The following is a 12627-nucleotide window of genomic DNA, read 5'->3' as shown; positions in this document are numbered from 1 at the left end:
ACTTCCTAGCCCTAGTGATGGACAAGCAGCCTTCAGACTGCCCAGAAAGCCCGACTATCTCAACTGATGGATTCCACCAGCATCCAGAGTAGGTTTAAAAGCTGTTTGTGTTTTCCACCCTCCTGCAGCCCTGTTCACTCCAGCAGCATCCTTCCCTGCAGCAGGCCTGAACACTTCCAGAACTCCCTACACGTTCTCTTTCTGTACCCACTTCCTCACTATTTTTTCCCCCTCTGCCTGTGTCAGCAGGACAATTCCCAGACTCTGCAAGGAAAAGCAGTTCAGCACACTTGCAGCACATTAGCACAGACAACTTTGCTGAGTTGATGTTGTTCAGGGAATAGCTGGGGACTTAAGTGGCTCCAGCTGTTTGGTGATAAAAAGTCACATTAAAGATGGTAAACATCAAGGGATGATGGGAGATCCCTTCCAACTCTACTGTGCCTGAGCAGCTGAGGGAGAGACCTGCAGTCACAAAGAGAAGTGAAATTGTCACACAGGTGACAGCTCTAAAACAGGCTGAGAAGGGAGGAGAAGGTGGTGCTCATCACTGGGTAACAATGATGGCAAAATTAAACATCTCAGAGATGTCAGCTTGCAGCTGCCACAGCCAGAGCAGCAGCACAGCCAGCTGCAGCAGCTGCTCCACATCTCCTCCACTGAACAATTTACCAGCAGGACATGAGAATAATACTCACTGAGATCCAGGACACAGAGCTCTACAATGCAAACGTTAGAAAACACAGTTATAAAATGACAGAATTCAGCTGGGATCCAGTTGTAAAAGGGAGACAGTTTCCAAAGCTCCTTCACTTTCAGCATCACTGTGACAACCAACTACCCAAGGAAGGCCCTGAGCAATGAAGATTTTGATCACCAGGTATCCTGCAGACTGTAAGGTTTGCCTGAGCTTTTCCAACACCCAGAACCACCCCTCCTCTGCCATATCTTGGAAAATTACATCCATTTCTATTGTACACATTTTTAATTATTATAAACCTAGACTGAATTGAATATATATCCTGATGTATCAATTTCAAGAGTCTCAGGTGACCATTTCCACAGTGTTCAAATAAACATTAACTCCTGGTAGGCCCTCAAAGAGGCTGACTTAAAATCATGCTCTTCTGAACATGCAAATGCATGTTGTGACAGCACTGATTTAACACACAACTTCTCTCTCTCTTAAGACCCCCAAACAGCGTGCAAAAGAAGCCTCATTTCCCAAAACCATCCCTTAAGACAAACAATTTAAGTGATCTTTAGCCTGTTCTTCAAAAGCTTTGAACTGGCCCCAGTTCCTCCAAAATCACCAACTTTTCCCTTTGTACCTTCTCTCCATCACATCCTGCCCAGCAACAGCCTACAGAATCAAGAAAATTTTACAGCTTCAAAAGGAATTGTTAAATCTTTGGTAAAAAAAAACAGTTTGGGGAAAATTTTTCTTGCTTCCCATCTTGCTCACCTACTGAGGGAATCTTCTTGATTTTGCATTTTCTCTGTATGACTAGATGTAAAAGACATTGGCAAGTAATATTCAGCACTGGAACTGGGCTCCGTTAAACATTTTGAGAAGAAGAGCCCATGGCAATCCCCACTTGGATCAACCACAGACAATCTCCCTCCCTTTTAATACACAACTTTAAAAAGCAGCTACCATCCATCTCTTGACACCAATGGACTGAGCTGGTAACACTGTTAGGACATCTAATCAGAAATGTTTACACTTGGTGCCTAAACACTGCCCCAAGAACAGCAGACAATTTTAAATTCTAGAGATAATTTTATTTAAAAACCCCAAACCTTTATAACTCACTAAGGTTGGTGCCAAACTTTACACTGGGACCAAGGTTTGCCAAACAACAGCAGCAGTGATGTCAAGGATGCCAAGCTAAGGACATTTGAACAGCTCTGCTCAGTATTGTGCTGTAAGATAAATTGAGCAAACTGTCCTTAGTGCACAGAAACCTCTAATGATCTGCCACAGTAGATCATTGCTTTATTACCAGTATTGAAAATAAGTCATGAACACAAAAGCAGCAAGAGAAGAAGCCAGACTGGCTGCAATTATTTCCCTCTCCCCTCCATGTTCTCCGTGGATACAGAGACCAAAGTATGTATGTGCCATGTGAGAATGTAAATCACATCATACATTTGAAATTAATTTTAATTTATGTACAGCAGTCACCGTCCATGAATGTACACAGTCCCTGCAGTTACATTCTTTATAAGGTTAAGTCTTCACTGTCTCTACTGGATTTTCTGATGGAGAAACAGAAAGGAGGTGGAATCAAGGAGTAAGGAATGATCAGTCATTAAAAATTTGGGGACTTTGAATAGTAAATATCAGAGAGTCTTCTATGAGGTTCCAGAAATAAATGGTGGCAACGTGTATATATTGCAATTTTATTTCATTCGCTCAAACAAAACGTTAGCATGTAAGAAATTTAAAATGACACAATATGATAAAAATAGCAGAGAATGAACTGAGAAACTAAAAAGAAGGTAAACCTAAATGCATGAAAAGTCAACATTCATTAGTGAACAGCTTCAGTCTTTGATTGACACTTGGTAACTTTAAAACAAGGAACTGGAAATCATTGTGACTGTCTGAAGAGATTTCAGCACCAGCACTAAGGGTTTTACATTCAGTTGGTTTGCGGTTGACTCGGTAGCCACTCGTCTATAGTGCAGGTTTATCACAGGTCAGATCACAGTGTTGAGGAAAGCAACGCCCTCCTGGCATTAGGAAGGATCCCTTAAACTGCCCTCAGCTTAAGACATCCGTTGTACAAAAGCACAGAACCACCACAATATGGTTTTTAAAGGACTTAGTCAGCAAAGTAATCGTAGCTTCTGCAGTTCATTTTCAATACTGAAATCTCTGGAAACGGTGCAACTGTCAGTAGGTCAGGAAATGTCTACAGTAATCTTTAATTCAATCCAATTTCCTGGAAAGAACCAGTTCTGCAGGTTGGGATTACAGAAAGTATGTATGTAGAAGCAGCACAAAAAAGACAACATCTGTTCCTTTTTCTTTTAAACAGAAATCATGTTAATTGTAGACCAAGGCACAAAACGTTTAGTGCATAAGCCAGTTCCTTGCACAATCTAGAAGTTCAGCCTGTAATTTTGGACCACTTATAGCCATCCATGCTATTCCACTAGGTAACTCCTGAACCCTCCTAGAAAAGAATCAAACGTGATTTCTGACAAGGGTAAACATCCTCACTGCTCAAAAAGTCTGTGTAAAACAAAAAGCTACATCAACAAAGATGAAAATGCCTCCTCTTGTTTTGAGAAAAACAGTACTTGACAAGCTTACTATGGATTTTTTCTTTTTAATGCCTTCAATAAATGCATGCAGAAAAGTGATGTTATTTCTCCTCTTTACTAAAAAAAAAAAAAAGGAGTTAGGCAATATTTCCACTGTCATCTTCCCTTAGAATCTGACCCTGTAAGATCAGGCAATGTTTGAATGGGAATAAGATTTCCTATTGAAGCCTTTCTGAAGCTGTGAAGTGCTGTTTGCTTTGGTGTTCAGCACTCTAGACAGTCTGTCACTGAAAGCATCTGTGCCACGAATGGAGCTGCCTGTACTCGTAAGCACATCTCTCCACAAGTTGTAAGTAAACTTTTCTTCTGGATCAGCACAGATTCCAAAGCAATCAAGGCTTGGAAAAATGGACAGTGCAAGGAAAAGGGAAGATTTTGATCCATATTCTTTGTCCAAAGCACTACAAAGCCAATCTGTGGAATTTCTATTCCACTGAACTTTACCACATTAAAAAACAAAATTTTAAAAAAAATAAAAAATTTACACTCATAAGATTGAAAATCTTATGGAAAAAGAGAGGTATCACCTCCCCTAAAAATGATTCTCAAATTGTTGAACAAAACCAATAGCATACCATTGCTATTTTTCAGGGTTTTCTGGTGTGGAGCTGTGGGGGGTTTTTTGTTGGCTTTGAGTTTTTTTTGGAAAGGAGGGTGGCAGATAAATTAGGAGGAGAAGGGGCCATTTACTGTGACCTGATCGTTCTCAGGTAACTCCTGCTGTTCTGTTTCATCAAACAACCAAAAAAAAAGAGTCTCAGAAAAGAGTGAAGCAGAGGGTCATGGTGAAAAGGTGAAGGACAATGCACTTACACAGGGCATCCTCAGCCAGATGCCTACAACGTTTTTCTCTCACCGAGAAACGAGTTCGGTTCACCTGGGAGTTTCAGAACCATTATTGGAAGTTATTACTGAATTTCAAATAGAAAACTGAAAAAAGATACAAAAGGATCAAGTACCTGGTTCCATTAACATGGTTACTGATAAAAGTCATGTTTTCCTCATTATTACACATGCATGTAAGATGAAGAAAAAGTGTAGAAAGTAATAAAAATGTGTCACCTTCCCCCTCCCTCTTCCCACATCTTCCTGGGCATAAATTAAGCCTTACAAATGAAAAGGCTACTCTGTGACATGCAATTTTTCTTTTAATTAAAAAGCTGGCTGTGTTGTGTTACATTACAAAATGTCCACATGCATAAATCTAAAAAAAGCCCCAAAATCTACTGTAAATCTACAACATACTAATGATTTACATTTGACTGCTGATTCGCTTTATGTCGAAGTCTTAGATTTGGTAAAGCATCGTAACAATGTAGGAAGGCATCTACATCTTTAAACTCTGGACTGTATTTGCTTTTTTTTTTATTTTTCATTTTCCTAGAAAATTGCATGAAGGCTAACTAGAGAGGCTTCCTATCATAAAATTCCAAAATCTTGATATGCCATCACCGTCTAGGTCACCCTTACTTACAAATATTGCCCTTTAAAAGCACGTGTCTCTAATTGCTCCTTGTCTTGTGAACCGAACTTCTACACATCTGATCTTTTAAATGACTCATGGAAATATCAGATATGATAGGAAGACAAACCTGAGATACATTTGAAGTACAACAGTATAACTTGCTATCTCCTTCATTAATAAAGAAAACCTCTCTGAAAAGCCTTCCCAAGCTTTTCCCTGTTGGTTTTTTTTTTTGTCTTAACAACAAATTCTGAAACATGTGCAATTTTATCTTGACATGAGTAGACTTCAAAGCACTGTGATCTTGTCTGATAGATGTAGGAATTTCTGCATAATCATTACAGTAACTTTAGGAGTCTTTTCCACCCTGCTGTAAAGGTCAGAAAAAAGCTGCAAACTAGGAGGGGAATAGCATTATCACCAGAGTGATGTGTCTGAAGCTTTTCAGAATAGGTTGTTTCTCCCTCCTTCCAAGTGTCTGTCTGTCTGTCTCCGTTTTCTTCTAACAGCTCACAAAACGTAGTCAGTTTTATATCAAGTTAAAGAGTCACATCGGCTTAGTACGAGTCTTTCTATGCAGTATTGGACTTGCTGAGCTCCTGCCTGATAGCTGCAGAGAGACAGAGACAGGGTTAGCACATCAAATAAAGCATTCTTTACAGGGCAGCAAGCTGGAGCACACAACTGACCCCTCAGAGCAGGCTCACCCTGCTCCCACAACATGAAGAGCCAACACCTAAGGCAGCCCCGTGTGGCTTCACACAAGTGGCATTATCAACAAGGCACTACCTTTTTTCTTCCTGTAAAATTTATTTTGAATCTTAATTTTTAGTTCCCACCTCCAGCAAGCCTGTGGGAAACACCACCACTGGGATTTTCAAAGAGTGTAAGTATGGGCTCATTTATTTTAATTTTTTTTTATTTAAGAACAGCCTCAGGGCCCTGTTTGCACTCTACTGGTCTAAAAGGCCATGACACAACACAAACAAAAGATAGGGAAAAGCATGACATTCTCCTTAGTCCCAAACCAGCCAGTTCTTTCTGCAACATCAGTTGATGACATTCAATATTTTATCAGCAGTGATATTAGATTAATATAATTTTTTTTCCTCCCCATACTGTTTTAGTACATGCCACAAAACCAAAAAGAATAAAAGGCCCAGCAAGCTAGTAAATAATACACAGTTTTGCTTAATTCTGACAGGTGACCCTTTAGGTTATGTTTTCTCAATGATTTCCCTTAAGTACAGAAGGCTACACAGGAAAATAGATTATGTTAAAATAAAAATGAAAACTGTGAGTCTTCTTTTCTTTGACTCTTATGTTACAGATCAAAGAGGTAACTGAAAGCTGGAAGCTTTCATTACAATTCTTTCATTACAAATACAACTCTCTTCTGAATATTATTAGTTTTGAAATACATACCTCAGCAGCTCTGGATTATTTAAAAATAACCCATCTACCACCACGTGACACTAAGGACAAGTTCAAATGACTCAAATAGAGCATCACATTAAAGACACATTGGTGTCAATGTTCTACTAAAACAAAACCCCCAGGAGAGAAATCCCCGAAGCACATCAGCTGGAACAGGTCCAGTGGTTTGCCACCAGACAAAGAACAAAGCTACTTTTACCAATAAATCACTCTCAGGCTACCAAGACATTGTATTTACATTTTAAAGCACCTGCAGCTACTCTAAAACTGGGCAGCAGCAGTGAGCAGGGCAATACTTACCATCAATGAGTTCTTCCTTTAACTTCGTTAACTCCTTCCTCATTTCATCTAAAATGTCCTAAAATGTGTCAGAGCATAAATAACAGATTAGCAAACAGATCACTTTTGCCACCTGTAAATTTCTGTGGAGAGAAATCCAGAATTATCCCACTACAATTCTTCCCATTAATCCTTAACCCTTTTGAGAATCATAACCAACCCCTCAGCTTCCAAGTTAATCCTCAAAACCTAAGGCATCCCTAGAACATTATTGGTGCAGGTACAATGCAGAAAAACCAGTCCCTGGAAGTGCCACAGATTGATTCCCGTAGAATTTGTGAGAGGAGGAGGGATAAGAATGAGAAAGTTTTGCTACGGGTGAAATGTGATGTGGAATCAAAGAAAGGAGCTCACTAAACACCACAAGCCAAGGAACTATTCCAAAGGGTGGGGGGAAGATAATCAAGGTATCAAGGTCCCAGTCCCAGAGGAATGTGATAGAATGAAGATAAGAGTGAAGTGCTGTCCCTGCTTACTGTTTTTTCCATCCTTTCCTCCAAGCTCCTCCGGAACCACTCACCAGGCCAGAAGCCACTCTAGAACTGCTGAGCCAGGACCCAATCCAGAACCAACCAAAACTGATCCATAAACCAACCTAAAGCCAACCACCACGTGGGGACATGGTCTAGAAGCAACTAAAAGTTGCTACCAAAGTAGAAGTGGCTCTAGAATTACCCACTGAGCTGCAGCCTGCACCAGAATCTCTCCCCCCACTTGGGGATGATTGATCCAAACACGACCTGGAGATCCTTCACCTCCAACTCCATAACTCCCACAGGATTCCTCTGCTCTTGAATTGGAGGGCTGCACAAAGACAGCATCCCTGGGTGCTCTTCCACCACCAAACTTGTGACCACGGGTGGTTACATGTGACATTAAAACATGGTGGTACTTGTTCTGCTAGGGCTGCCTCAAGAGCTTGCTGTTTGTTTGGATACAGAGAAGGAAAGGTTTTCCAGGCAAACTGAATTCCCAGTTCCACCTATAATGTCAACACCATCCTGTGTGTGCTGCCTAATGCAAGAGCAGGAACTTTGGGAGAATCTAACAGGGCTGTCCAAGCCTCCATCCTACAGCTCCAGCTCCTATGCTCCGACACATGCCTGGGCAAAACTAAAGACTAGTATTTACTAAATCATTAACTTTGCAACTGGCTAACAAAACAGTTAAAAGTTGGTTTTGGACAGCTGCAAGTCCTTATATCCAGTTCCACAGCAACCTTTTTTAAAGCATTATGCACATACCTGCTTCAATCTGTCATAATCTAGACCTTCTGACTGTACTCCGTTGGCACTGGGCTGTCCCGTTGGTGTAGATTTTGGTCTGCAGCACAAACACACATCCATGAGTTACTGGTTGCTCATTATTACAGGATACATAAGAGATTCCCCCATTAAAATTGCTGACATTTGTCTAACAAAAACATAGTTAAAAATCAGAATGGAAAACAAAAAATGTGGGGAGTGGGAGGATGGGAAAAATCAAGCAGACCCAAAATACCACACAGAATAGAAAGCAACACCCAAGAATGTTTTCCACACACTGGAAATATTAATTACCATAAGAGTTATTAGTTCAAAACAAGAACTTTCAAAGCAGCAGACAGATTTCACTGTCAGTGGTTTCTGATTTCTTCATAATGGGCATGAAAAGCTGAATGCCCTCAAATGTCAAGCAGTTTCCTTTTGTAACTCCTTGCTCATTCAAAAGAGGGTCTCCCAAGGCAGCACTCCCTAACTAATGACTGCACGTTGATGCTGACTATATGAATGCTGAGCAATCACCCTGGGGATTTTCAACAGTTGACAGACCTAAGCAATGTTATCCAACTCCTCTGCAACCTCATTTATTCCATCAGTTGCTTTCTAAAACTACTGAAAGCAAATACTGTAACAGCAGCAAGATTTATCAGGTGATACTTGAGAGGCAGTTCTAATGTTTTGGACTATGTCATATTTAATGTTTCTTATGAAATACTCTCTTTTAGACATCAAAAACTTGCTTACCCAGATCACCTTGCATTTTTAACACAGATTCCAAGAGAAGGGATTTTTCCTGCCTTCCCACTTCTCTTTCCTGATCCCATCTTTCATTTCAGGGATAATTCAGACTTGTGGACTTAATAGAGCTGTGAGCAGAGACAGAGCCTGGATGTTCACAGCATGAGCACCAAAAGAGCTCTCCCAAGAGGGAGGAATGCTCTGCTGTTCTTAAATACATTTTACATCCTGGCTAGCATTCTCCCACCCTTACCTATAAAACTTCAAGCCAAAAAGAAGCTGTTGATAAAATTCCTGACAATTCATCTCAAGGGGTTTCCCTGATGTTTAGAATTATCACAGTATGCTAATTTTAAGGGAGGACAGAGTATAAAGTAGACTAAGCTGGGTCCTAGCTCATTACCCTTGCATGTGGCATCTCTGAACAAAATACTCTCACTCAATGTGTGCCTTCAAAATTCCTCATAGGAGAAATTCATTCAGCACTGCATTTTTCTGCACTTGTCACAAGGGGGTGCAGACAGATTTACTGCCACCAAGGTGGACAGGAATGAAAAAAAGACTATTTCTTAGTTTGTTTTACAAAATCACTACGTTGAGCTTTCATGCATCTTCCCTTACAAGACAGGAGTTTATCCATAAGGAAATTATCCCATTCTGCTGCTTTTGTTCAGTAAGAGCTGAATGAACCTCACACTAGATTGTCTTGGCTTTTCCAATCTGACAGGACTATGTTCTGACTTGCTAACTGAAGAACACCACTCAAAGTGTGGCTCCAACAAAAAAGAGTGCACACATCAAAACAAAAAAGAGTGCACACATACTTCTCTAGGGATCACAAACCTCAACTGTCACAGCTGTAAAGACTTAAGTCCACACAGTTTAAATGTCAGTTCCCAGAGAGAAATTGCTAATTACTATTCTTGAAACACACCAAAATTAAACACACAATCCACCGAGTAAGACAGAAGATGAAATATTGAGTAACTTGATAGTAAAAGAAGCTGGAAAATAGAATTCACCTTGCAACCACCAGAGAACCTACTGTGTGCACTAATGCTATGAAAGCAAACCACAGTTTAGGATTTTTTACAGAACTTTTTACATGTTACAGTGCTTAGTTCAGTATGGAAGAATTCCTTACTCAAAAACATTCATCAGCTGAGATCTTTGGCCATTGCTGTTTCATCAGGTATCTGGTATTTAAAGAGTTATTTGCAGTTTGCACCTGAAATTGTGAGCCCTGACCTACTCCAGGCAGAACAGCTGACTTTTTCAGATACTTCATGTATAGTTTCTGATCATTTCCATTGACTGTAGCTGTTCCCATACACTATGGCATGACAGCATTCATCCAACATGACTGAAAAAAATCCTCTTAAATGCAGCTCCTGGCAACTGGTAACAGACACCTAGTGCCTGCCTTAATGGAAAAACCCAACCAATAATATACTTTAATATTTTGTAAAAATTACTTATGAGTTTAATGTGTTAATAAGGTGACTTCTAAGAAAGTATCTACACAAACTGACTGCTTCTTTTTCTTCATATCTTTAGAACAAGAAGTCAGTTTTACCCACCATAACTACTGCTTCTACCTGTTAAAAATCTCCACAGGAAAGCTTCTTTATGAACACTGCCCCTCAATCTTGACAATGTGCTCCCTTTTTCCTTCCAAAATGCAAGACATTCTTAATTCAAACACTGAAACACCAGAATTAGCAAAATAGATAATTTCTAATCTCAGGACAATCTAGCTGTGTTCCTCCCTAAGTTATCCTATTTTTTTTTCCTTTTTTTCAGCCTGAATGCAGCAGTCATTTAGGCAAACCTTAACTACTGGAATTAAGTGAATAAAAACATCCCAGCCATGGGATCCCAAGGTGGCTAAAGAGCTCTCCCGTGTGGTTTTTCATAGCATTGCCTAACAGGACAGGGAGGCAAGCCTGACAGTCCCTGACACAGCTTCAACCAAGCATGCAAAGGAAAGATCTTATTCATGCCAACATGCAGAATACACCACCCAAGATAAGTAGCTAAAAGGGGAACTTTTCATACAAAAAGATTAAGTAATCACCACAATGAGTGCCTTCATGAGAAACACAGCTGGAATTTGACTCAGTAATTCTGAGGGGTTCTGGAACACATTTACCTCTGGAAAGCTCTCAAAGCTTGAAGGGTTTCAATGTCAGTACTTTATGACCACTAGAGAGGGAAACTTAAGATCTCCAGCAAAAAATATATGTGATGTTAACCAACTTGTGAATATGTTCCATGTAGAAACATTAATTTATGTTTACAAAGTCTTGAAACAAAAAGCAGATGTGAAAACACACTTAGAAAATGAATTCCTGTTCCTCTGTATCTAAACTTACAGTTTTGAAAACCTGCTTCCTAAAACACTGCAAATGGTCCACTAAATCCTGGCATATTCAAGAGGAATTTGTACCTTTGCAGGTGGAGACTGCCAGAAAACCAGTATTTTATATGAATTCATACCTGGTTCTTAAGCCATCTCAATTTGCCTTTGACAGCATCTGCTTTTAACCAGTGCAAAAGTGGGCTCAACTGGACAAACAAAATGTGGAGGAGGAACCTGGTGGTGCATGTGGTGATTACCAACCCATGTAGAAAAAGTCCAACCCTGAACTGGTCAGAGGGGTTATTAGGAAGTCTCAAATCCCAACAGGATGATACCTGTTTAATGAATCATAGAACCTGTTTTCAGAAGCAAGCAGATTTTTCCATGGAGATTCCCGTCTATTAGGGGGAGAAACACTACCTTTAAAAGCTATTATAGGTCTTCATTTTGTTCAGTTTCAGCACCTTAAACACCATGTGATTTCAGCAGATTCAAGAGTTCTACTTGCATATTCAGGAAATACTAAAAGCCCACAGCTTAAGCCTTTTCTGTTTGCTCCAAAAAGCAAAAGCTTGATTTTAGACAGGACACTAACTTGTTTTAAAATACTCAATATTCACTCTGAATAACAACAGCTGCATCCCCTACCTCTGTGGAAGCTCTGAAGAGAAAATTTTGCTGACTTGCCAGTTCCTTAAGTGTGCTTTGCTTAATCCCTGTAAGTGACTCACATCCTCCCTGCAGAGGTCAGGAGCAGCTCTCCAGCCCTACCAGGTGAAAGAAATCGCCTCCTGGCAAACACAGTGTTAGTGTTCCAAACTGCAGCTCCCCTTGCCTAAACAAAGCTAGTTTAACAAGCTGCTTGCTGAGAGAGACTTGGCAAGTTAGCAAATGCAGAGTTAAGAAAAATACAAGGATATTCAAGAGAGACTTCTTCTAACAGCTTCTCTTTCTGTGAAAGTTTCCTCATCCTGGCAGAGCAAACCGTCAACACTGACTAGAAAATTGTATCAGCAGGCCTAAAGTATGTGCTATGGCACCTTCCAGCAGGTTATGACAGCACTGGGAAAGAATACTGATGTTAAATAAACACAGAATTCTTATTTTGGATTAGAGTATATACCCAGGGAAGCTCACATCAAGGTAAATTCTATCTGCATTTTCCACTGGATGAATGAAGACAAAAGCTTGATGGAGAGAGTGCCCCAATAAATCTAAGAGATATCTTTAAAATCCTCTGTACTCCTCTAGGTCAGAAAACATTTTTGTTTTGTAAGATATCTCTTACAGCAACCTCTGAGTTTCACCAGCTGGAAAAAGATCAGAGAAACTGGAAGTATGAAACAGTTTACAAAAACCTACTGCTGTAGGGGCAGGTAGGAGAATCAAGAGTTCAGAACACCCCAACTCCCCAAAAGAGTCAGATACCCAGAGTTGCCCTACTTATTAATCCCTTTACCCTATGGATAAGCAATTTGAGCAAAGTATCTACAGCCGAAGGGCCAGCAATTGTCTCACACAATTTGAACTCTAAAATGCACTTTAGGATTCCTTACACCAATTATTTCTGTGACAAGTTCCCCCTCAATGGCACATTTTGAAGCAGATCAAAGTAGCAGCACAAGAGACCTTGGTTAAAGCAGGTCAGACCTCCTGGGAGGAGGGGGGAGAGGGCAGGAAAAGCCAAG

The 12627-nt window shown here is 40.2% G+C and overlaps 1 protein-coding gene across 2 annotated transcripts in view; it reads right to left on the bottom strand.

The window, feature by feature from the left end:
- Positions 1 to 2149: 2149 nt before the first annotated feature.
- Positions 2150 to 12627, bottom strand: part of ENAH (ENAH actin regulator) — a 46785-nt gene continuing 36307 nt past the window's right edge. Inside the window, exons 9-12 of one of the 2 annotated variants that reach the window (XM_039716981.1) lie at positions 11275 to 11337; positions 7822 to 7900; positions 6539 to 6596; positions 2150 to 5411 (exon numbers count right to left, since the gene is read on the bottom strand). In XM_039716981.1, coding sequence (XP_039572915.1) covers positions 5374 to 5411; positions 6539 to 6596; positions 7822 to 7900; positions 11275 to 11337 — 238 coding nt within the window. In that variant the 3' untranslated portion in view covers positions 2150 to 5373. The remainder of the gene's footprint in view (positions 5412 to 6538; positions 6597 to 7821; positions 7901 to 11274; positions 11338 to 12627) is intronic. The other variant, XM_039716980.1, reaches the window with a different exon arrangement.

The sequence above is a fragment of the Passer montanus genome, unplaced genomic scaffold (assembly GCF_014805655.1).
Source record: "Passer montanus isolate IOZ18808 unplaced genomic scaffold, ASM1480565v1 scaffold37, whole genome shotgun sequence".
In the NCBI taxonomy this organism is placed as follows: domain Eukaryota; kingdom Metazoa; phylum Chordata; class Aves; order Passeriformes; family Passeridae; genus Passer; species Passer montanus.
This window is presented reverse-complemented; position numbering and strand designations above follow the sequence as displayed.